The sequence below is a fragment of the Schistocerca piceifrons genome, chromosome 11, assembly GCF_021461385.2.
Source record: "Schistocerca piceifrons isolate TAMUIC-IGC-003096 chromosome 11, iqSchPice1.1, whole genome shotgun sequence".
NCBI lineage: Eukaryota > Metazoa > Arthropoda > Insecta > Orthoptera > Acrididae > Schistocerca > Schistocerca piceifrons.
The window spans coordinates 116,051,402-116,078,407 of NC_060148.1; the positions used below are offsets into that span (position 1 = coordinate 116,051,402).

At 45.5% G+C, this 27,006-nt stretch overlaps 1 protein-coding gene across 1 annotated transcript in view; it reads right to left on the reverse strand.

Moving 5' to 3' along the window:
- LOC124719778 (adenylate cyclase type 5-like) overlaps positions 1 to 27,006 on the reverse strand; it is a 597,816-nt gene that overhangs the window by 164,434 nt on the left and 406,376 nt on the right. Inside the window, exon 11 of the mRNA XM_047244976.1 lies at positions 21,502 to 21,618. Within this exon, the coding sequence (XP_047100932.1) occupies positions 21,502 to 21,618 (117 nt within the window). The remainder of the gene's footprint in view (positions 1 to 21,501; positions 21,619 to 27,006) is intronic.

Here is a 27,006-nt window from a genome sequence, read left to right on the forward strand (position 1 = left end):
TGCTCCTCTCACACGTTTATAACAGGATACGAGGCGAGTGTATGGCCAGCGAGCATGCGACTGATGACGTCACAGCCTCCAGCCAGCATGTTCATACTCGCACCACAGATAGTCTTCTGAAAATACCCTAATGGATTTAACTGAACACATGTGACACAAATAGCGCATCCAATATATCAGTTACCTAAGGACTAAATTACAATTCAATTTCAATTATATTCTGTAAATGAATGTACCATTTCGATATTGTATTATGAAATGAGAATTTTCACATTTTCCCACTAGGAGCACAATGTTCATTCATTCATGTTGTAGAAACCCACCAACCCCTAAAATGCTGCACTCCTATTGGCTACTGCGTTAATCACGTGATTCTATGCCATAGAACCACAGATGGTAGTCTGTAGGGGGAAAATGCGCGAAAATGACTCAGGCTGCACTGGGATGCTGCTGTTTGAGAGTAAGGAAAGATTGCATTGTATTTATTTTTGAACATTTTATTTATCACACTGATACAAAAGACATGCTTGGGGCTATCTCACACAGCCCACAGACCTGTAAACTACTCCTAAATAACGCTCTCCAGACACGCAAACAACTTCTAACAAGGGAACCTCCCCATCACACCCCCCCTCAGATTTAGTTATAAGTTGGCACAGTGGATAGGCCTTGAAAAACTGAACACAGATCAATCGAGAGAACAGGAAGAAGTTGTGTGGAACTATGAAAAAAAATAAGCAAAACATACAAACCGAGTAGTACATGCGCAATATGGGCAACTTCATTGACTACATAACCCAGGAGCGCCGTGGTCCCGTGGTTAGCGTGAGCAGCTGCGAAACGTGAGGTCCTTGGTTCAAGTCTTCCCTTGAGTCAAAATTTTAATTTTTTATTTTCAGACAATTATTATCTGTCCGTGCATTGTACAATTTTAGTGTGGGAGTAGACGTGATTGCCATTCCTCCAGGTTGTACAACTCTTGTGCAACCGTTAGATATGTTTGCTTTTCGGCAGGTGAAATACTTTGTGAAAAGATTCTATGATTTTGCGAAGCTGCACAGGTACACAGAGCAGTATTGTTTACGTGATCGTGTGTCAATTATCAAAGTTTAGGCACTCACACATAATCAACTTCGCTCTCCAAAATTCCAGGACATGTTCAGATTTGCTTGAAAATATGCAGGATTTGACGGTCTCACACGGAAAAATTTGAAAACGTTAAAAACATATGTTTTGACAGAGCACAAGGAAAACTGTGCGACTGTGAAACTGTTCCATTCATTTGTTGCAGTTTATGTGACAAACTCTTATGTTTTCATCACTTTCTTGGGAGTGATTATTACATCCAGAAGAAAACCTAAATCGGGCAAAGTAGAAGAATCTTTTCACCCATTCGCCAAGTGCACAAGTTAGGTGCGCCGACAACATATTCCTGTCATGTGACGCACATGCCGTCACCAGTGTCGTATAGAATATATCAGACGTGTTTTTCTGTGGAGGAACCGGTTGACCTATGACCTTGCGATCAAATGTTTTCGGTCCCCATTGGAGAGGCACGTCCTTTCGTCTACTAATCGCACGGTTTTGCGGTGCGGTCGCAAAACACACACTAAACTTATTGCAGTGAACAGAGACGTCAATGAACGAACGGACAGATCATAACTTTGCGAAAATAACGAAAGTAAAATTTTCAGTCGAGGGATGACTTGAACCAAGGACGTCTCGTTCCGCAGCTGCTTACGCTAACCACGGGACCATGATGTTGCCTATGTTGCACATGCACTACTCAGTTTGTATATTTTGCTTATTTTTTCAGAGTACCACACAACTTCTTCCTGTTTTCTCGATTGAGCTGTGTTCAGTTTTTCAACGCCTATCCACTGTGCCAACTTATAACTAAATCTGAGGGGGGTGCGATGGGGAGGTTCCCTTGTAAGTTTCCTAAATAATTTCATTACACACTTGCAGACTCCTCCTAAATAATGCAGCACACGGATGTGTAGACACGCTCAATACTCGTAAACTGTCCAAATAACGCATAACGCAGCCGACAGACCTGCTCACAAAATAATGCAATCAGTGCAAGCAAGCATCCTCTGCCAACTCAGTCTGCCAGCTCAGTAGAGTGCACAGGCAACCCCAACGAAGTGGCACTGCCGTCAGCTGTCAAACTACACACAGATGCCCTTTTCATACTTGACACCAGAGAAATTCCTATTGCAATACAAGGTCACCTAGACACCGATGATCACGTGATCAGATAGGAGTGAAGACTTATTTACAGAACGCAGACGCGCCAAGCTGAGCCACACGCACGTGGTTCGATGCGGCCGACGTGAACGGGCGGGAAAGCAGACGTGAGCCGCTGCCGGTGCAGGTGTAAGCTGCTTCTATTTTTGAGTATGCATTTGCTGTTGTATACTGACGTTACAGATCTCCAAGGCTCAGACCCCATATGTGAGACACCTCAGGGCAGCATTTGTGTTTACCGCTGATGATAGAATAGCACAGCCTGCTGTCCCCCAATGGAACATACGAGATGTGTACCCACCCTAACGTCACTGACACCTCAATGCGAAACGTCCATGTGGCGACTCGCCGTCTAAAATTCTTCCAACGTTATTCTTATGCCACATTGCTTTTTTAAAAAATAAGACCCAAGTCGACCTCTCAGGAATTGTATATAGTCCCACAAATAGTGAATGCTCGTTTCCTAAATGTCTCAGCTTGCATGCACCAAAATTGTTATCCCAACACAACCTGTTTACGAAAATAGCGCCGAATGCAGTCCTCCTCGCGGGCCTAACGTTGTACCCAGTCCATCACATGTTACCCTTCATGCTTCCAACATACACAAACATTCCCTCCGCTATATACACTCCTGGAAATGGAAAAAAGAACACATTGACACCGGTGTGTCAAACCCACCATACTTGCTCCGGACACTGCGAGAGGGCTGTACAAGCAATGATCACACGCACGGCACAGCGGACACACCAGGAACCGTGGTGTTGGCCGTCGAATGGCGCTAGCTGCGCAGCATTTGTGCACCGCCGCCGTCAGTGTCAGCCAGTTTGCCGTGGCATACGGAGCTCCATCGCGGTCTTTAACACTGGTAGCATGCCGCGACAGCGTGGACGTGAACCGTATGTGCAGTTGACGGACTTTGAGCGAGGGCGTATAGTCGGCATGCGGGAGGCCGGGTGGACGTACCGCCGAATTGCTCAACACGTGGGGCGTGAGGTCTCCACAGTACATCGATGTTGTCGCCAGTGGTCGGCGGAAGGTGCACGTGCCCGTCGACCTGGGGCCGGACCGCAGCGACGCACGGATGCACGCCAAGACCGTAGGATCCAACGCAGTGCCGTAGGGGACCGCACCGCCACTTCCCAGCAAATTAGGGACACTGTTGCTCCTGGGGTATCGGCGAGGACCATTCGCAACCGTCTCCATGAAGCTGGGCTACGGTCCCGCACACCGTTAGGCCGTCTTCCGCTCACGCCCCAACATCGTGCAGCCCGCCTCCAGTGGTGTCGCGACAGGCGTGAATGGAGGGACGAATGGAGACGTGTCGTCTTCAGCGATGAGAGTCGCTTCTGCCTTGGTGCCAATGATGGTCGTATGCGTGTTTGGCACCGTGCAGGTGAGCGCCACAATCAGGACTGCATACGACCGAGGCACACAGGGCCAACACCCAGCATCATGGTGTGGGGAGTGATCTCCTACACTGGCCGTACACCACTGGTGATCGTCGAGGGGACACTGAATAGTGCACGGTACATCCAAACCGTCATCGAACCCATCGCTCTACCATTCCTAGACCGGCAAGGGAACTTGCTGTTCCAACAGGACAATGCACATCCGCATGTATCCCGTGCCACCCAACGTGCTCTAGAAGGTGTAAGTCAACTACCCTGGCCAGCAAGATCTCCGGATCTGTCCCCCATTGAGCATGTTTGGGACTGGATGAAGCGTCGTCTCACGCGGTCTGCACGTCCAGCACGGACGCTGGTCCAACTGAGGCGCCAGGTGGAAATGGCATGGCAAGCCGTTCCACAGGACTACATCCAGCATCTCTACGATCGTCTCCATGGGAGAATAGCAGCCTGCATTGCTGCGAAAGGTGGATATACACTGTACTAGTGCCGACATTGTGCATGCTCTGTTGCCTGTGTCTATGTGCCTGTGGTTCTGTCAGTGTGATCATGTGATGTATCTGACCCCAGGAGTGTGTCAATAAAGTTTCCCCTTCCTGGGACAATGAATTCACGGTGTTCTTATTTCAATTTCCAGGAGTGTAGAAGCTCCTATATCCCAGTACAAACGATGTGAATGAATCGAGCATTCTTATTGCCTATTATCGAATCTGCCCGCCGAACTACTGACACCGCGCGGTATCGAATCACTGCCCGCCTTTCTCTTTTCCTTCTGCAGACGAGACTTTCATCGGTTATTTTACACAGATCGTCATTTTGCACTGACAATTAAATCATACAGACTACCATACATAGCGCCAAATACAGAAAGACTCTTATCATAGGACACACTCATCCTCTCTAGCCATCCCATAACATACACCATATTAGCTTTACAATGCAATATATAGACTTTTTACACAAGATAAGCCACAGTAACTTTACAATACAATATATACACGTTTTACACAAACAGTGCAGTTATCTTTTATATCTGTACAGCACCCAAAAAAATTATCGTATGCATACACTCACACTGGCTATATCTCTCCATGCTACCCAGTCTTAGGGAAGCGCCATCTGCACCGACAACTAAACCTCGCAAAATCTCATACATATCATCAAATATGGAAAGACTCTTACTCAACTACACTGTTCTCCCACTGAGGACAGCAGCTTGAATATTGAACTACAACGGCTACACGGCAGAATGAACTCCAAGTGGTACATTTAAAGGGAGAGTGTCACGTGCATAAACGTGTACTAAGGCGCACCCGTTTACCCTCGGCATAAACGCGTTACTGCTCCTACTTCCTTGCTTGCTCACTTTTTCTGCACACATCTCCAGACTCGGGGATTACAAGAACACACATATTGTCGCCATAGTATTATACCACTTTCGCGGTACTTCTCGAAATCAAGCACTAGACAGTATCCTACCTATTCCTAGCGCAACACAATTCCCAAGATATAGACTGGAAATTATTTCTCTACAACCCCAAACTTTAGTGAGGTGCGGCCTGCTGTAAACTACTGGGTAACTAGGAACAAACAGAGGAAACTGTTATTTCCACTCTCGAATACTGATGTAGGTGATGTAACAGATCCCAAATCAGTCCTATAGTTTACAAGCGAACTAAGGTCTTTCCCATTGCTACAGAACAGGCAAACGTGTCTTCCATACACCACAGTTGATCTTCTCTCAACTAAATAAATGCGCTAAGTGCGCAGAAGCAGTCAAGTGAACGATTTACATGAGAGGGAATAACGGTCCAACGCAAACGCACCATCTTCTCAAATTTCTACTTGATCACGAAAGCTGCCCAATACATACTAAGTACTAGTTCACTATTCGGTCGTATAGAGGACTGCAAAGTTAACTTAGATACATTCCTGCACTCCAACAGGCCTATGCATTCGGACAGGTGCTGCTGTTAACGAGAAACCTGAATCATTACCACCACGGGCCATGCATACATGTAATCATTCTAGAAAGCCGGGCCGGCCGCGGTGGCCAAGCCGTTCTAGGCGCGCAGTCCGGAACCACGCGACTGCTACGGTCGCAGGTTCAAATCCTGCCTCGGGCATCGATGTGTGTCATGTCCTTAGGTTAGTTAGGTTTAAGTAGTTCTAAGTTCTAGGGGACTAATGACCTCAGATGTTAAGTCCCATAGTGCTCAGAGCAATTTTTTTTAGAAAGCCGGTCATATATATCTTTTATCATTGTACTTGCAATTATATGTTACTATCGTGGTCTCAATTGAACGGAATTCGACAATGTGCGAAGTATCGGAAATACACGCTGCTGTCAGCAGTGGCTCTGAAAATGGAAATTGTGGTGTCACCGCCAGACACCACACTTGCTAGGTGGTAGCTTTAAATCGGCCGCGGTCCATTAGTACATGTCGGACCCGCGTGTCGCCACTTTCAGTGATGGCAGACCGAGCGCCACCAGAAGGCAGGTCTCGAGATACGGACTAGCACTCGCCCCAGTTGTACGGACGACGTAGCTAGCGATGCACACTGACGAAACCTCGCTCATTTGCAGAGCAGATAGTTAGAATAGCCTTCAGCTAAGTCAATGGCTACGACCTAGCAAGGCGCCATTAGCCTTACATAGCTTGTATCTAAAGAGTCTCACTTGTATCATCAAGAACGATGTACCACAAGGATGGATTAAAGTTAAGTATTCCAGAAGCTACGTACTTTTCTTTATAGCATTCATTACGTATCCTGTTTCAGACCTCACGCCATCCTGCGTGAGCTTATAGCGCGTGCCTTTCGGCTTCCTCGCATTGTGTCTAGGCTGTCTTGCCTAGACACAACAGAAATATCTGTACCTTCCTTACGACTGGAAATACTCTTCCCTTTGCTATCACAGTACTCCAAGTCAAGTCCATACCATCCTTACCACTGTACATAGAAATTTCCTCCACATAAATATATACTTTATAAAACCTGATGCTCAAATGCGAACATATGACGCAGCCCTTACTACTAAGTATGATATTCCGTCAATAACTGATTGCCCACGATACGAAATAATACTGAACGAAAATCAGCGATGGGTGTGTACGTCTACTACGTTTGTCTTGCCAGTCATACCATTGTGTCTTAGAAAGAGAGTCGTAATTGGCTAGATGTTAAAGAAAAAACCGATTGCACCAACCACAGCATGTTACTGCCACAAGCAGTCTTGGTTCTACAGGTGCACACAAGCATCCAAGTTAAAAGCTATACCCGCTTTACAAGTCCAGGTATGACATGAACCCTGAATGAGGTGTTTTTTTTCCATACTAGATAATTCTATAGTATTTTTAGCGCATTCTCTCTCGATACCATATCAGAGTTTCGGCGATATATCGAATGATTGACAAGGAGCACAAACAGTAGTAGTAGATGATGTGCCAATTGAGGTCGTAAGAAGAAAAATGTACACTAGCTTCTCAGATCTCTACTGTTACGCTATCCGCTAGAAATGATATTAATGATTTGGAATCAAGTCTCTCGATTCAAGCACATACCTGCATCGGATCACATCCACAAGTGAATCATATTTCTCACACTCCCATATCTCGAAACGAGTCGCCTTTCTCGAACCTATCTGCTACAGTAAAATTCCAACCTGGTTTTAGTCAGCCGCTACGCATCTTGCACCTGATCCCATTTCTACAACTTCGCGCATGTGATCGTTCCATTTTAAGTCGGAACTGGGCAGAAGTCGGAGAAAACCATACCCACAACCTTCTGCAACCCGTGTAGAAACAGAATGGCCTGAGTTAGTGCAACAGGGCCGTGTTTTGACCATTCGACGGAAATGCGCGCAATGTGCTACATCCCCAAACTACATACAAGTACTACAGATCTGGATCCATTCAAATCAATCAGTCTAACATGCTATCATCGTTATTCTCTACCCCCCCGCCCCCCCCCCCCCCCCCCAAACAGAGAAAAATTACGAACTATAGAATGTCCACTAACTTCATCCGATATACACTCCTGGAAATTGAAATAAGAACACCGTGAATTCATTGTCCCAGAAAGGGGAAACTTTATTGACACATTCCTGGGGTCAGATACATCACATGATCACACTGACAGAACCACAGGCACATAGACACAGGCAACAGAGCATGCACAATATCGGCACTAGTACAGTGTATATCCACCTTTCGCAGCAATGCAGGCTGCTATTCTCCCATGGAGACGATCGTAGAGATGCTGGATGTAGTCCTGTGGAACGGCTTGCCATGCCATTTCCACCTGGCGCCTCAGTTGCACCAGCGTTCGTGCTGGACGTGCAGACAGCGTGAGACGACGCTTCATCCAGTCCCAAACATGCTCAATGGGGGACAGATCCGGAGATCTTGCTGGCCATGGTAGTTGACTTACACCTTCTAGAGCACGTTGGGTGGCACGGGATACATGCGGACGTGCATTGTCCTGTTGGAACAGCAAGTTCCCTTGCCGGTCTAGAATGGTAGAACGATGGGTTCGATGACGGTTTGGATGTACCGTGCACTATTCAGTGTCCCCTCGACGATCGCCAGTGGTGTACGGCCAGTGTAGGAGATCGCTCCCCACACCATGATGCCAGGTGTTGGCCCTGTGTGCCTCGGTCGTATGCAGTCCTGATTGTGGCGCTCACTTGCACGGCGCCAAACACGCATACGACCATCATTGGCACCAAGGCAGAAGCGACTCTCATCGCTGAAGACGACACGTCTCCATTCGTCCCTCCATTCACGCCTGTCGCGACACCACTGGAGGCGGGCTGCACGATGTTGGGGCGTGAGCGGAAGACGGCCTAACGGTGTGCGGGACCGTAGCCCAGCTTCATGGAGACGGTTGCGAATGGTCCTCGCCGATGCCCCAGGAGCAACAGTGTCCCTAATTTGCTGGGAAGTGGCGGTGCGGTCCCCTACGGCACTGTGTAGGATCCTGCGGTCTTGGCGTGCATCCGTGCGTCGCTGCGGTCCGGTCTCAGGTCGACGGGCACGTGCACCTTCCGCCGACCACTGGCCACAACATCGATGTACTGTGGAGACCTCACGCCCCACGTGTTGAGCAATTCGGCGGTACGTCCACCCGGCCTCCCGCATGCCCACTATACGCCCTCGCTCAAAGTCCGTCAACTGCATATATGGTTCACGTCCACGCTGTCGCGGCATGCTACCAGTGTTAAAGACTGCGATGGAGCTCCGTATGCCACGGCAAACTGGCTGACACTGACGGCGGCGGTGCACAAATGCTGCGCAGCTAGCGCCATTCGACGGCCAACACCGCGGTTCCTGGTGTGTCCGCTGTGCCGTGCGTGTGATCATTGCTTGTACAGCCCTCTCGCAGTGTCCGGAGCAAGTATGGTGGGTCTGACACACCGGTGTCAATGTGTTCTTTTTTCCATTTCCAGGAGTGTATAAGTCACCTAGACACCGATGCTGACGCAATTACTCAAAGCTGCAGTGGAGCTCCAGCGTGGAGGAAGAGAGGAAGAGATTTCGCAATGCTCCCCCAGAATAACACAGCGTGCAGCCATCCACGCATTCCTAACGGTTTACCAAGTCCATCACCTGAAACTGCTGCTGCTACTGCCGCCTATTAAATATACAGGCACCTCAGAAGCCACTTTAAAGTTTGATCACCTATACTGCAGGCGAATGATCGTATGAGACGCTCCCTCTGGTCCTGTTTAGTTGCTTCAAACTCTGCTCCCTAACACGCCTTTGTACAGTGTCAAAGATTTTGTTGTTCTGCCACAACTTCGAGACCTGGGCCAGATTCCAAACTGACATTAAGAAGTTCTGATCCACGGCCTCTAGCAGGAAACTAGACGTTGCACGGTGTAAATCATATTCTTATGGCGGATAGCATAACACTGGATGATTTTAAATAAGAGAAAATCACAACATAAGCAATTTGGAAGACTTTTAGGGCGTTGCATTCCGAAGTTGATTCACGAGCTATACATTTAGTTAGACTCATCTCTCACGCTGATGGAATAGCTGACGACTCTGCATTCCCATTCGACTGATTTCTCATATTGCACTCATGTACGCGATCACTGTTTCGCTGCTAGCAACCCCCCAGAAGTTGCCCCCCCCCCCCCCCCCCCATCCACCAAAACTTGGTCCCGAACTGAAACAAGCGATATCAGTCAATCATTAATTTAATGGTTCAAATGGCTCTGAGCACTATGGGACTCAACATCTATGGTCATCAGTCCCCTAGAACTTAGAACTACTTAAACCTAACTAACCTAAGGACAGCACACAACACCCAGCCATCACGAGGCAGAGAAAATCCCTGACCCCGCCGGGAATCGAACCCGGGAACCCGGGCGTGGGAAGCGAGAACGCTACCGCACGACCACGGGATGCGGGCAGTCAATCATTATGTGGTAACCAGTGCACAATGTACTCTAATAATAAAAATCACATTTCACAGCACGAAGAATTTTACAATAACTTCCACACTGGCCACTCATGTCCCCAGTTTCAGTATCATAGCTAATCCAGCCCCTCTCCACTTTGCTTGTATCATTGCGAACATGGATAGATGACTGTGCAGTACGTCCATTCAGTGTTAATTCTCGAACACATAAATCATCAAAGTATACCAGACAGCGCTCCACATATTTCTGTCACCTTGAGCATAGTGTTTAATTTACCATCTATCTCTCTGTGTATGGGAGTCACAGAGCATTCTCAATGTCTTAGGATAAAATTAGAGAGTGAAAGATCCTCCTCACACTGTCGTTGGCCAATCAGCCCTGCAGCACCGCTAGCGAATTAATCTGCAACGGACCAGAAGAAGACCGCTACACTCCACGTCTCGTGAATGAATTGAGCTTTTCGAGTCCTAACCCATCAAAGTGCACGAGATTTCTCGAGATGCGACCATGTCGAGGAGCTTAGCACTCCTTATCGATGTACAGTAACAGATTTCAAATTGTCATCATGTAACAACAGACAGTTAAGAAGAACAAGAAAGGAATGATTTTTGCAGGCGATGGAGCTCCAGATGGATGGAGTTCGACGCATTTTTACGTAAATCAACCAAGCTATCAACTCTAAAGTACTGTTCTAGAGTCTAGAATCGGTACGTGGAAGGTATCGGTAAGAGAGAACATAAACACACGCACTCCTAAGGCTACAACGTTCTACACTTAGCCTATAGTGTTTGATCACCTGCGTTTCCAACCTATCAGACATATGAAATGTAGCGTTGTTAATATTGCATTGTGAGAAATATACTTCAAGCGCATAACATAAACTATGTTATCGAACCGTAAAACACTTGCTCTACATGATATGAGCACAATATAGCTTTCCGGAGCTGTATAGTGTCCGCTGCTCACATCCGAACACTGTTCATAAATTATACAATGCCTACACCAGAACTATATAAAATGATCGTTAGTAGCGGGCGATACATCCTAGAAGGAAACAAATAAACGCATAGCAGCAGCGTCCGTCATGTGAAAATTACAAGTCATTCCATCACTAGCTCTGTAAACAGACATCTGTCAGGCAAATGTGTACACGGGGATTGCAACGCCTCACAGGCTCCTATCACTAACATAGTTATGATGCTGAAGTCTCAATATTACAACCAAGATGCGTTAGGGGGGATGGAATACATCACATGAATCAAAGTTCATTTAGAGGGATGTGTCAAGTTTCATCACACATGAGATGGAAGTCCTCTGATGACCAACAGGTTTACCATTGTTGTTGTTGTTGTGGTCTTCAGTTCTGAGACTGGTTTGATGCAGCTCTCCATGCTACTCTATCCTGTGCAAGCTTCTTCATCTCCCAGTACCTACTGCAACCTACATCCTTCTGAATCTGCTTAGTGTATTCATCTCTTGGTCTCCCTCTACGATTTTTACCCTCCACGCTGCCCTCCAACACTAAATTGGTGATCCCTTGATGCCTCAGAACATGTCCTACCAACCGATCCCTTCTTCTGGTCAAGTTGTGCCACAAACTTCTCTTCTCCCCAATCCTATTCAATACTTCCTCATTAGTTATGTGATCTACCATTAACGATCGAAAGTAGACAGTGCATTAAACCGCATACGGAACATGTGGCTGTATACAAGTAGAACGTGGGCTATGTCACGTGACTGATGCATCCGGACAGAACACTGGAAAAAAATAGACCTGCAGCAACTTCTCCTTCTCTAGAATGAATTAGTCAACCATTAAATCGTACCTCATTACATCTCTATCTCAATCTATCACCCCATCCACTCTCTGTTATCCTTCAATGCAGATGCACGTAAGTTCGGTTGTGAATCGTTCTCTGTCCTCCTGAAACGCATCAAATACAGTAGTCAACTCGCCTGTATCACTGGTACCTCAATAGACACACAGTATAATACTACTTCGATGGAAAAAAATTTACTACTTCCATGATTCCCTTTGTTTCGAAGTCGACGTTTTCCTGGATTCCTCCTGTTACCACGTACTTGTTCCCATGTACAAGTTATTCGGCGCGAACCAGAAGATACGCAAGTACATCCTCAATTTTACAGCATTTTGGTGTATATTCTGTCAATTTCTACCTATTCCCTCGTTATTTCTCGCAATTCTATCGATTTTAGGTCAGATCTATCCACGCAATCAGGACATAACATCTCGTTCTGTGTTCTAAAATTTCCTGTAAATGTAGCACAGCTGCCAGCACATAGCCCAAATGCACTGATCGGGAACCGTAATATAGCACTGTACTCGACTGTATCCAGTCACCTCCACATTCGAAGAGCGTTTGCTCTGTTTTCTGTATGTCTGTGTATATGTACACCTCACAGATGGCCCCCAGGAGCCACCCCCCTCTGCTGGTAGACCAAACTTCGAACATAGAAGACGTGTCCAGACGTAATGCATGGTTGGTCCACCCGCCAACCCTGTCACAGATGTGGCATATGGTGGATCCGTCTCCGAACATAGGTATGTATATATAGTCCACAGCAGATCCACACCTGAATGCTAACTTGGATGTGGTATATTGTGGACCTGCATCCCAACAATGCTTCGTACATTGTGCGTGACAGATCCACTTCCAAACCCTATCCTATGTGCACCGTATTGTGGATCTGCATCTCAACACCGCTCTGGAAATAGTGCATGGTGGATCCACCCTCAATCCCTATCCCAGGCATGGCATATTGTGTATCCGCATCTCAAAACCGATCCAGATATAACACATGGGGGATCCACATTCAAACGCTAACTCGAGACTACTGTGGGCCCTGGGAGCCTGTCGGCTGTCATTCGTTTCATTATGCCTTCATCGACCGCGGAGCATTAGACGATTCGGCAAAATTACTAAAGTGTAAGTAAATTTGAACGTGTGTGGAAGACCTGTATCTGCTAACACAATGAGACGCACTAAAGAAAACACCAGACGGAGAGACCAGGAGACAGAATAGCTCAGCAGTTGCAATACACGTTTCTGTCCATGCACACCAACCACAGGTACACGTCGCTTTGCAGCTTTATATGTGCCCTTTTGCCTCTTCGTGCAATGGGCGCATTTGTCAAGAGTGCATGGAAAGCCGCACAAGTGGAGTGTGCAAATGATTCATCACCAAGTAGATAACTGAGTCGCTTTGTACATATGATAATTTATGCTATCCTTATATTCTAAGCCGGCAGCTGTGGTCTCGCTGTTCTAGGCGCGCAGGCCGGAACCGTGAGACTGCTACGGTCGCAGGTTCGAATCCTGCTTCGGGCATGGATGTGTGTGATGTCCTTAGGTTAGTTAGGTTTAAGTAGTTCTAAGTTCTAGGGGACTGATAACCACAGCAGTTGAGTCCCATAGTGCTCAGAGCCATTTGATTTTGATCCACATTCAAACGCTAACTCGAGACCACTGTGGGCCCTGGGAGCCTGTCGGCTGTCATTCGTTTCATTATGCCTTTATCGACCGCGGAGCATTAGACGATTCGGCAAAATTACTAAAGTGTAAGTAAATTTGAACGTGTGTGAAAGACCTGTATCTGCTAACACAATGAGACGCACTAAAGAAAACACCAGACGGAGAGACCAGAATAGCTCAGCAGTTGCAATACACGTTTCTGTCCATGAACGCCAACCACAGGTACACGTCGCTTTGCAGCTTTATATGTGCCCTTTTGACTCTTCGTGCAATGGGCGCATTTGTCAAGAGTGCATGGAAAGCTGCACAAGTGGAGTGTGCAAATGATTCATCACCAAGTAGATAACTGAGTCGCTTTGTACATATGATAATTTATGCTATCCTTATATTCTAAGCCGGCAGCTGTGGCCGAGCGGTTCTAGGTGCCTCAGTGCAGCACCACGTGGCTGCTACAGTCGTAGGTTCGAATCCTGCCTTGGGCATGGATGTGTGTGATGTCCTTAGGTTAGTTCTAAGTCTAGGAGACTGGTGACCTCGGATGTTAAGTCCCATAGTGCTTAGAGCCATTCGAACCATTTTTTTGCTAGAGTCGTAGGTTCGAATCCTGCCTCAGGCATGGATGTGTGTGATGTCCTGAGGTTAGTTCTAAGTCTAGGGGATGGATGACCTCAGGTGTTAGGGCCCATAATGCTCAGAGCCATTTTTTTATATTCTATATAGCAAATTTGGTTGGAATCCCTACAGACGTTCAAGAAGTATAGATTAATATAAGCAACCATATAGACACATACATTTTCCTGCTTGCACCACTGTCATGCCTTTCCCACTTAGTATAAGCAGCGTTCAATAACTGATGGTACACTTTTTTTTCTGAGAGCAGTTTGGTTTTACACGGAATTTCAATACACTATATACATATATATTCTCCAGTCTATGACTACAAAACCCAGTTATTTAACATAAAATTCTTTCAGTGTGATGGCCTTATGCCACCTTACTGGGAGGCCCTGGATGACCGTATGGTACTACTGTACTGGTCGATGTCCAAACCAACATCTTGCTGCATCAATAACCTCCCAATCATCAACACACTGATTTCCACGGAGTGTATCCTTCTTTGGGCCAAACGGATAGAGTCGGAAGATTCGAGATCCAAGTTGTAGGGTGGATGAGGAAGAACAGTCCAATGAACTTTTATGAGATCCTCTCAGGTGCGCAGACTTTTGTGAGGTCTTGCGTTATCATGGAGAAGGAGAAATTTATTTTCTGCAATCGTTTCTTCAGTTTCATTAGGGTAGCGCAATACACTTCAGAGTTATTCATTGCACCATGAGAGAGGACATGGAACATGGTAAACCCTTCAGAGGCCCAGAAGACTGTCATGACTTTACCGGCCGAAGGGGGCGGCTTTGAAATTTTCTTTCAGAGGAGGGATGGTGTGGCGCCACTTCATGGATTGCCTTTTTTTTCCGATTAGAAGTGATGAACCCATGTTTCATCGCCTGTGACGATGTTCGACAAAAGTTTGCCGCGATCAGTCTCGTAACACGCAAGCAGTTACATGCAGATAGTACTTCGTTGGTATTTATGATCTTCTGCCAGTGATGAGGAACCCACCATGTGCACACCTTTGAGTACCACAATACGTGAACAAGTGTGTCAGCACTACCAACAGAGACGTTAAGTTATGCACCCAGGTGATTCATCGATCACCTCGAATGAGAGTCTGTACATGTTCCAAAATTGCATAAATCACAGCTGTGTGCGGCCGGCCGGCATGTTGGAGATACTTGTTTCGATGACGACAGACACCATGCTTTTGTTGACTACCAAGTCTCCGTAGAGGTGTTACAAGCGCAAACGAATATCTGCAATGTTCTGATTTTTCGCCAAAAGAAACTCAATTGCAGCTCTGTGCTTGGTACGCATCTCCATTATAGACGCTATTTTGAAAGCTAAGTATAGCGCCGCATCATATCGAAAATTCATGCAATTAAATGGGTTGAAGTCGGAATATTCCACGATGTTCCTTTACAAATTCTGCAGTGTTTCAACCAAAATTGACCGAGAAAAAAAATGTCGTGCATTACCTGTTGAGCGCCTCTCGTATTTGTTTTTAATTGGACATTAGCTTCTCAATATTTTTTAGTCCATCATAAATAGTTACGAACGGCAACCTGTCAGCTGAATGTAAAAATCACCCTGGATTCTCAGTGCAGTTGAAAACAGTGCGCCCACTCTCCATTCGTGAATGATGTGATAAAATTCTGTTTAATTCTTCTTTCGAGTGATTTGCGTGTTATGTCCGCTTATTCAATGCCTCTGCTGACCATGGCCGGTTTCTAAATAAGAATAGAAATGTCAAACATTCCACGCAACATTTTCCACAAAAGTCGTGTTGGTGGTATTGTGTTTTTGAAATTCTGTTCCATGTTCCTAGACTCGTTCCAAGTGCAATATCGTGGAGACATGGTTTTAGAAATCCATTACTACACTCATGGTCATAAATTAAGGATAATGCTGATAAATGGTGAAACAACGCTCTGTTGGGCAGTTTGCGGGTTTAAATCATCTCAGGGCATGACCATGCGGTGCGGTCGTCGCACGGTGGCGCTGGCAGCAGCCCACATACGCAGAGGTGTGTTGGTGCATGTCAGAGTATGGTGCAGCGAGTAAGTGTGCAGATGGTTTCAGACGTGCTAATGGTGACTGTCTGTTGAAAATGGCCCAAAGAACACATATTGATGACGTTATGAATAGTAGAATACTAGCGCGACGGAAGGCTGGTCAAACACAGCAGGTAGTAGTACGGGCCCTCCGTGTGCCACAGTGTGTGATCTCAAGATTATGACAACGATTCCAGCAGACAGGAAACGTGTCCAGGTGTACAGTACGGGTCATCCACAGTGTTCAACACCACAAGAAGATCGATATCTCACCATCAGTGACCGCAGCCAGCCATGGAGTATTGTAGGTAGCCTCGCTTGGACCTTACCACAGCCACTGGAACAGTTGTCTCCAGACACACAGTCTACAGACTGAAGAGACATGGTTTATTCGCCCAGAGACCTGCAAGGTGCATTCCACTGACCCCTGGTCACAGGAGAGCCCATAAAGCCCGGTGTCAAGAACAGAGTACGTGGCCACTGGAACGGTGGTCCCAGGTTATGTTCACAGACGAGCCTAGGTATAGTCTGGACAGTGATTCTCGCTGGGTTTTCATCTGATGTGAATCAGGAACCAGATACCAACCCCTTAATGTCCTTGAAAGGGACCTGTATGGAGGTCATGGTTTGATGTTGTGGGGTGGGATTATCATTGATGCATGTACACCCCTGCATGTCTTCGACAGAGGAACTGTAACAGGTCAGGTGTTTCAGGACGTCATTTTGCACCAGTATGTCCGCCTTTTCAGCAGTGCAGTGGGTCCCACCTTCCTCCTGATGGATGGTAATGCATGGCCCCACTGAGCTGCCATCGTTGAGGAGTACCTTGAAACAGATCAGGCAAATGGAGTGGCCTGGCTGTCCTCCAGACCTAAACCCCATCGAGAACGTCTGGGATGCTCTCGGTTGACGTATTGCTGCACGTCTTCAAACCCCTATGACACTTCAGAAGCTCCAATAGACACTGGTGCAAGAATGGGAGGCTATGCCCCATCAGCTGCTCGACCACCTGATCCAGAGTATGGCAACCTATTGTGCAGCCTGTGTACTTGTGCATAATGATCATATCCCATACTGATGTCGGGGTACCCGCGCAGGAAACAGTGGCGTTTCGTAGCACATGTGTTTCAGGACAGTTTTCTCAACTTATCACCAATACCATGTACTTACAGATCTGTGTCATGTGTGTTCCCTATGCACCTATGCTATTAGCAACAGTTTTGTATAGTGCCACGTTGTGTGGCACCACATTCTGCAAATATTCTTAATTTATGAGCATGAGCGTAGATGGTGCCTGGTGTTTGTGACAAGCAGTGCTTCCCAATGGAGTTGCCAACAATAAGAGAATAACAAAGAAAGTACTACAGTTACTTATTTGGGATGATTATGCAGCGGAGTTGTTATGTAAATAAAATAAAAGTGTATTACAGCCCACTGAAGATGCTACATATATACAAAGAAGCAGAACTCCTATGGCACAACACAAACAGCTGGAATATACAGGGTGATTCAAAAAGAATACCACAACTTTAAAAATGTGTATTTAATGAAAGAAACATAATATAACCTTCTGTTATACATCATTACAAAGAGTATTTAAAAAGGTTTTTTTCACTCAAAAACAAGTTCAGAGATGTTCGATATGGCCCCCTCCAGACACTCGAGCAATATCAACCCGATACTCCAACTCGTTCCACACTCTCTGTAGCATATCAGGCGTAACAGTTTGGATAGCTGCTGTTATTTCTCGTTTCAAATCATCAATGGTGGCTGGGAGAGGTGGCCGAAACACCATATCCTTAACATACCCCCATAAGAAAAAATCGCAGGGGGTACGATCAGGGCTTCTTAGAGACCAGTGATGAAGTGCTCTGTCACGGGCTGCCTGGCGGCCGATCCATCGCCTCGGGTAGTTGACGTTCAGGTAGTTACGGACAGATAAGTGCCAATGTGGTGGCGCTCCATCCAGTTGATTGTGGAATTTGCAGCTCTCTGCTAGCTCTGCGAGTCGATTTTCCTGGGCTGCGAACAAATGCTTGCTGGATGCGTGCTACATTTTCATCACTCGTTCTCGGCCGTCCAGAACTTTTCCCTTTGCACAAACACCCATTCTCTGTAAATTGTTTATACCAACGTTTAATACACCACCTATCAGGAGGTTTAACACCATACTTCGTTCGAAATGCAAGCTGAACAACTGTCGTCGATTCACTTCTGCCGTACTCAATAACACAAAAAGCTTTCTGTTGAGCGGTCGCCATCTTAGCATCAACTGACGCTGACGCCTAGTCAGCAGCGCCTCAAGCGAACAAATGTACAACTAAATGAAACTTTATAGCTCCCTTAATTCGCCGACAGATAGTGCTTAGCTCTGCCTTTTGTCGTTGCAAAGTTTTAAATTCCTAAAGTTGTGGTATTCTATTTGAATCACCCTGTACCTTCAAGAATGTATATGATATTTTAAAAATACTTCGGCAAATACTGCTGACATGTTCCTTGGATGCAAACAAGCAAAAAGTTCATATAAACATACGTCCAAAAAATCTTTCGTTTTCGAGTTTTTCATGGAAGTCTACAATTTAGGTGCTGGTAGCTCATTAACATATAAGCTCATAATAAATGCTCGAAATGTCCTCCTCTTTTTCCTAAACACGCTGCACTCATCGAAGTACTGACTGTCGATCCACTTCAAATACTCCCTGATAGTTTTAAATGGTTCCACATGCTTGCATGACACGTTAATGAAGAGTTTCTGCATTCAGCTGGTTAGCTGCATATATCGTTAGTTTTAGGTCCCCCAGAGACAATAATCTAGTGCTTGGAGGTGTATGGAACGTCCAGGCCATGGAACTGTTCCTCATCTACCTGTCCATCTGTCACAGTGGGTACCAGCATGTGCATCTACAACACTGAAACTGAAAGATGGTGGAGCTCCATCACGCATAAATCATGCGTTTCTTATTAGCTGCAAAGTCACAGCTTCTAGCAGGTTTTTGAGTGTAGACAGTACCTGTCAGATGTGGCGTGGAGAAGTAGGACCCTACCAGACATTCGTCTACAGTTGCAGCCCACACATTAATCTTAAACTGATGCTGATGTTTAGCCTATGCTGTAGCTCAAGGACTGCGATCGGCCCATGTGTATTGCTTGTGGCAATTTATTAGTTCATTTCTTCCAAACATTACCTAAGTTGTAAACAAAACTGATGAGACAAAATACATATTGGCAGCTTGTGCAACAAATGAAGGACAATAGTTTTCCTGCGCTGAGTGATCAGCAGTCATAACACCCTGCACACGTTGAAGAGGATATGGGTACACAAGCTGCTTGTAAACTGTGCTTTATGCTGAAGTTGGCGACGTACGTACCAGATGCCAGGGTCACTTGTCTTGAGCTGATAGCTGCCTCTTCCTCAACAGGCCATAAAACATGCTCTTCCTGATCTGGTGTACGATTAAGATATGGTCTTCCTAGATCTATAGTTTGTGGTGCTATGGTCACTCCTCGGCAACTGCAGCCGTCCACCATTGAATCTTTTATCATTAATGCGGCTGTCGCAAAGCCGTGTGTGGTCGTTCACAAAATGAATTCCCTGCTGTGCTTGAATGGAGCAATTCCAGTTAACACACACCTGTACTACATGTATTCAATGGGTACAATGAAGGCAGAGGAATGATGGATGTGAACATTTGTCAGAGGTCGCCACCTGGGATAAAGAGAGTCAAAAGAGTGCATGTACAAGTGGAGGTGTTGGCCTGAAACTGGAAAGCCTCTGAGTAGCAACTTTCATCAACAACTCCCAAGGGCCAAGAGGAGACACCTCTGCATGAAAGCAGGAGAGCTATTGGGATTGTGTTAAGCATCGATAAAGGGAGTGGAGCATTATTAGAATTGAATTAGTTATTCTCAATGTTTACAAATCATAGTTCTTCTGCAGCAACCTCAGGTGTTGCTAATTCAGCTGTGTGTTGGATCCTAGCTGACATCCATCTTCTGCCTCCATGTCCGGCATGACATGAATTTTCCCGAGGCTATGTGAGTGATTTTGAATAAACCTTTTTCTAATTTCTACCCCATACTATTCTGTTTCATACCAAATAACTCAGAAACGAAGTATTTTGTGACATATGTTTATTTGGACTGTTTCCTTGTTTTTCTTTAACGATCCTGTCCCCTAAGTTTGTAAAAATATTTTTTAAACACCTTGCAGAAGCAAATGACGAACGATGGAAAATATTAAAATTCACAATTCTTTTCTTAATTTCGTTCATCATATTAGACGTTTTGTGAAATCCTACAAATATATCATTACGATTTAAATAATGAAAATCACACATGCAATCATCACCAAACATATTCATGTACACAAATACACAAATGCACTTGAAAATGAGAAGAAATTCTAGAAATGCATTGTGCTAAGCTGCAAAAAAGTAACTGGCGCAGAGTTCATTATTTAAATCAGGAGAATTTCTTATTATTAGTGTTTGTAGCTGAAGACATTATTTGACAGAGTGAAGCATCCAGTAGTAGCAGTGCAACGCCATGAATAGCTCGCAGGGGCGACGTACCATGGCGGGGGGGGGGGGGGGACGCCACCAGTGTGGGAGGAGCGACTTAGCAGGGGGAGAGCGTCACCAGCGTGGCAGTGGTGACTTACCAGGGGGGAGAGCGCCACCAGCGTGGTAGGGGCGACTTACCATGGGGGACAGCGCCACCAGAGAGGGGCGACCTACCAGGGGGGAGAGTGCCACCAGCGTGGTAGGAGCGACTTACCAGGGGAGAGAGCGCCACCAGCGTGGTAGGGGCGACTTACCATGGGGGAGAGTGCCACCAGCGTGGCAGTGGCGACTTACCCGGGGGGAGAGCGCCACCAGAGTGGTAGGGGCGACTTACCATGGGGGAGAGCGCCACCAGAGTGGTAGGGGCGACCTACCAGGGGGAGAGCGCCACCGGCGAAGTAGGGGCGACTTACGAGGGGGGAGAGTGCCACCAGCGTGGTAGGGGCGACTTACCAGGGGGGAGAGCGCCACCAGCGTGGTAGGGGCGACTTACCATGGGGGAGAGCGCCACCAGAGTGGTAGGGGCGACCTACCAGGGGGAGAGCGCCACCAGCGTGGTAGGGACGACTTACCATGTCGGAGAGCGCCACCAGAGTGGTAGGGGCGACTTACCATGGGGGGAGAGCGCCACCAGAGTGGTAGGGGCGACTTACCAGGGGGGAGAGCGCCACCAGAGTGGTAGGGGCGACTTACCAGGGGGGAGAGCGCCACCAGCGTAGTAGCAGCTAGCGAGACGGCTGCCAGCAGCTGCGCCGCCGCACGGTCCTGGAACACCTTCTCTGACAGCCTGCGGATGGGCCCCGGCGCGGACTGCAACAACACACAGTGAAATAAGTGGGTGGGCAGCCATCTGCGGTTGTTTCCTGATGCTGCTGTTATGTACAGGAGGGAGTCAAAGGAGAGTGGTTGTAGAAGGATACAAGGTGAATTACAACAAAAGTTTTATAGCCTCAGTCTTCAAATGGCTCTGAGCACTATGGGACTTAACATCTATGGTCATCAGTCCCCTAGAACTTAGAACTACTTAAACCTAACTAACCTAAGGACAGCACACAACACCCAACCATCATGAGGCAGAGAAAATCCCTGACCCCGCCGGGAATCGAACCCGGGAACCCGGGCGTGGGAAGCGAGAACGCTACCGCACGACCACGAGATGCGGGCTAGCCTCAGTCTCTATGTAGCATATATGCTACATCGAAATTTTATTTTTTCCTATCTCAGGGAATAAATCAGACTTGCAGTGCATAATTGTAAGATGTACACTGAAGCACCAAAGAAATTGGTATAGGCATGAGTATGCAAATGTACAGATATGTAAACAGGCAGAATACGGCGATGTGGTCAGCAACTCCTATATAAGATGACAAGTGTCTGGCACACTTGTTAGATCGGTTACTGTTGCTACAATCGAAGGTTATCAAGATTTAAGTGAGTTTCAATGTGGTGATATACTCAGCACACGAGCAATGTGACACACTATCTCTTCGGTAGCAATGAACTGGGGATTTTCCCATACAACCATTTCACGAGCCTACTGTGAACATCAGGAATCTGGTAAAACATCAAATCTCAGACATCAGTGCCCTGGAAAAAGATTCTGCAAGAATGAGACCAATGTCGACTGAAGAGAATTGTTCAGCATGACAGAAGTGCAACCCTTCCGCAAATTGCTGCAGAGTTCAATGCTGTGCCATCAACAAGTGTCAGCGTCCAAACCATTCAATGAAACATCATCCATATGGGCTTTTGGAGCTGAAGGTCCACTTGTGCACCCTTGATGACTGCACAGCACAAAGCTTTACACCTAGCCTGGGGCTGTCAACACTGACATTGGACTGTTGATGACTGGAAACAGTTTGCATGGTCAGACGAGTCTCAATTCAAATGGTATCGAGCAGACGGATGTGTACAGATATGGAGACAATCTCATGAGTCCATGGACCCTGCATATCAGTAGGCGACTGTCCAGGCTGGTGGAGGCTGTGTAATGATGTGGGGCATATGCAGTTAGAGTGATATGGGACCCCTGATAAGTGTAGACAGGTGAAACGCATGTAAGCATTCTGTCTGATAACTTGCATCCACTCATGTCCATTGTTTATTCCAACGGGTAATTCCAGCAGGACATCACGACACCCCACACGTCAAGAATTGCTAGAGAGTGGCTGCAGGAGCACTCTTCCGCGCTTAAACACTTCCGCTGACCACCAAACTCCCCAGACATGAAGATTGTTGTGTTGTTGTGGTCTTCTGTCCTGAGACTGGTTTGATGCAGCTCTCCATGCTACTCTATCCTGTGCAAGCTTTTTCATCTCCCAGTACGTACTGCAACCTACATCCTTCTGAATCTGCTTAGTGCATGAAGATTATTGAGCATATATGGAGTGCCTTGTAACATGCTGTTGAGAAGAGATCTCCACCCTGTCGTACTCTTATGGATTTATGGACAGCCCTGCAGGATGCATTGTGTCAGTTCCGTCCAGCACTACTTCAGACATTAATCGAGTACATGCCACGTCCTGTTGCGGCACTTCAGAGTGTTCGTGGAGGCCCTACACGACTTTAGGCAGGTGTACCTGTTTCTTTGGCACTTCAGTGTACTTTACAACGTGTGCTTTCACTGTATCACTTGTTTTCCATCTCTGCATGTTCCGAGTGGATTGCACCAGATGCTCAAAAAAGGTGTTCATCACAGTGTCAGTACGTCTTCGAAAAATGAACTTGATTTCTGTATGTTTTTAATAATTTTGTACTAGAATGTGTTTAGGCCCTGCTGTAATATGCTAATAGAGCCGACACTATAGAGTAAGTGGATGTTTATTTCATCACAACAATATAGCCATTTATTGTTTTTGGTGCTACACAGGGACTACATATGGCAACTACCGTACTTATATTTTCATACTTCAGTGACATTGTTTTTATAACTTTCAGGTGTTTAACATTGAATTTTCCAGATATTGCACATATTCAAATTATTTTCTAACATAAATACTGTTCACTTCGAACATGTTCTATAACTTTTATGAATCACACCAATTTTTTAATTTCAGTATTTTGCGCAAGAACAATGCATTGATCAACAATATAAACTTTTCATTCACAAAATCTAAGCTCAGGACTGAGGAGAATAGTCCGACTGAAATTACCTGACAGTTGAGGTCTGTCACTCGTCGCTACAGTGTTGCCACGTCGGCTGCCGGCCACCTCTCGGTTATAGGCGAGACACAGACATGGCAGGTCATTCCACCAATGCCGTTAAGGGGGGTAGGACCTGAAACGGGCGGTCTTGGAGCAGGAGAGGCACCACAGGACATTTTAATGTCCACTGTCTATACTTTTACAAATAAATTGATAAAACTTTGTAAGCATGACCAGGAAGGATTCGGGATTCACACTCGTAGCAGTGGGAGTTCAAAAACATAACAAAATAATTTTTTTTACATGTGAAATTTCATCATTTTTTCGCTTACTATTGGCTGCATTTGTTGCTATAGGTACTTGTGAAGAAAAGTGTACCTATAGCAACAAATGCAGCCAATGGTAAGTGAAAAAATGATGAAATTTCACATGTAAAAAAAATTATTTTGTTATGTTTTTGAACTTCTGCTGCTACGAGTGTGAATCCTGAATCCCTCCTGGTCATGCTGACAAAATTTTATGAATTTATTTTGTAATATCTCTTTATATTCGATGAATTATTCTGATACAATTCTACCCTTGAATGACATTTACTAATTCTCTATTTTCATATTCGCAGAATCCATGTGCAAAGTAGTTTCATACAATAGCTATGCCATGAGCGCATAATTATTCTTTGTAGTACTCTCTCTGGTGGTTGTTAGAAAAAAGCTTCCGAGATTGCCTTCGTGCCGATTAGCCTTAGCATTGTTTGAAGAATTGTAATCTGAATATTGAGATTTATGACAAAAGATAACTGATACGAAATTGTGCGATTAGAAGGGAAATATATATATGTATATATATATATATATATATTTGTATGAAGGAGCAATATATATATATATATATTGCTCCTTCATACAAAAGGTGCCTAACAATTTACATTATTTGACATTTGAGAATTAATGATATTCATCGATATATTTCGTAGTTGTTAATCAGAAGGGAACTTCCGAAAGACTGGATACGAACCTGCATTTAATAATCCAAGAGCTCCATTACTTCTTCGGAAGGTTAAACTTCATCAAAGCCAAATATCCGCTTGATCTGAGGTTTCCCGACTGATTATACAACGCTCCCGAAATTATGAGGCATTTTATTTGTGCAGATTAGCAGACTGCCGCAAAGCGCGAGCCTGCAGAGAAGAAGAATCATCGCCTGATTTCATTCGAACAAGTAAAATTTCTGAATCATTTTGAGTGACTGAGCTATGACTGTGTTTCCTATTATGAATGATTGATTGCTCGAACGAATTGAGAACTACATAATTACATAGGTAGGAGGAAAAATTACAATTTGTAAAAGTATAGACAGTGGAAATTAAAATTTCCTGTGATGCCTCTCGTACTCCTAGTCGGCCCGTTTGACGTCCAAACCCCCTCAATGGTAGACGACGCGTTTTGTAGCCCAGAGCCTAAACTCACGTCCTGACCTAACCATAGCCTCATGATATGTTATGTATTCGAGAAAGCGGCATTCAAGAATCTGCAGCAGAACTAAAATCACGATCGCTTTATTTACGGCGTTTGGAAAGCTGCAAACCCAGAACAGAAGAAATTCAGTTTCGGCGCTAAAAGAAAACTGTAATTTCTCGATATCGTGGGTTACATGAAGGTAAAATCAAACTCGCTACACGAACTGCTGAGTTACCAACTGGTCGGCAGTCCTCATTCGTATTTGGTTACAGATTATAGGAGATACAGGCACATTCCACACGAAAAAAGAATGATAGGAAGAAAATGAGAGAAAATAAAAAAAATCAGTACCATAATGAAAATGATGTGACGAAGAATTAGAAATAAAAAAATACATTTAAACCAATTAATTGAATAAAAATAATAATCAGAGGCATTTGATTAGACTTAGAAGTAAAAATTTTCGTTGCATTTAAGGAGATCGAGCCGACAGCTTTCAACACAGCAGGTTAATACGCAATCCATTGCTCTAGCCTGCAGCACTGAAGTAAGTTCTTATATTTATGGCTGTGCTCATTCAGTCACAGCGATGAATTGCAGCGTTAAAAAATTCGGCTTCACGCAATTTCGCGCGAAGCTTATCCAATGTAAGCTGATCTTGGTAATGATGCTAAGTGTATACCTGGTGCTGAATCGCAGAAGTATAGAGCAGTGTTTACTTAGTGCTGTGTATGAAACGTCTATATTTGATTAGCGTAGTTGGGTGTGTGTGCGCACGCTCGCTTGTGTATGTGCACGTGTTGCTTTTGGTGTGGTTGTCATTTTTGATTAAATACGAAATAAAAGTGCCAGACCCATGATACGGGTTCCAAACACGTCTAGAAAGAAGGAACTGGAAGTGAATAGACAAAGTGTTGACGCAGCTTGGCAACAGCGAACGGTTCTGGCGTGAAGTTCAGCGCTCTGATTGTAGGACACTGGCTCCAACGCTTGAAGTGTCAACTATCAAGCAATTTTAATCAGAGTATTGTTGGTGAGAAGAATTCCAGCTATCTCTGAATGTAGAAAAAAGGAAGTTGATGCAGATAAGTAGGAAAAACAGATCCGTAATGTTCCGATAGAGCATTAGTACAGTCCTGCTTGACACAGTCACCTCATTTAAATGTCTGGGCTTAACGTTGCAAAGTGACGTGAAATGGGACAAGCATGTGAGGACTGCGATAGGGAAGGTGAATGGTCCACTTTGCTTTAGTGGGAAAATTTTGTGAAACTGTGGTTCATCTGTAAAGGAGGCCACGTATGGAACACTAGTGCGACCTGTACCTGAGTATTGCTCGAGTGTTTAGGGTCTGCTCCAGGTCGGATGAAAGGAATACTTCGACTAAATTCAGAGGCGGGCTTCTAGATTTGTTACCAGCATGTTTGAACAACACCTAAGCGTTATGGAGATGCTTCGGGAACTCACGTGGGAGGGTAGGCGACGTTATATTAAGAAAAGGAGGCTGTAAACGTGGAACGGACAAGGTTTAAGATCGATTATATAATGATAAGACAGAGATTTCGGGACCAGAATATAAATTGTAAAACATTTCCAAGG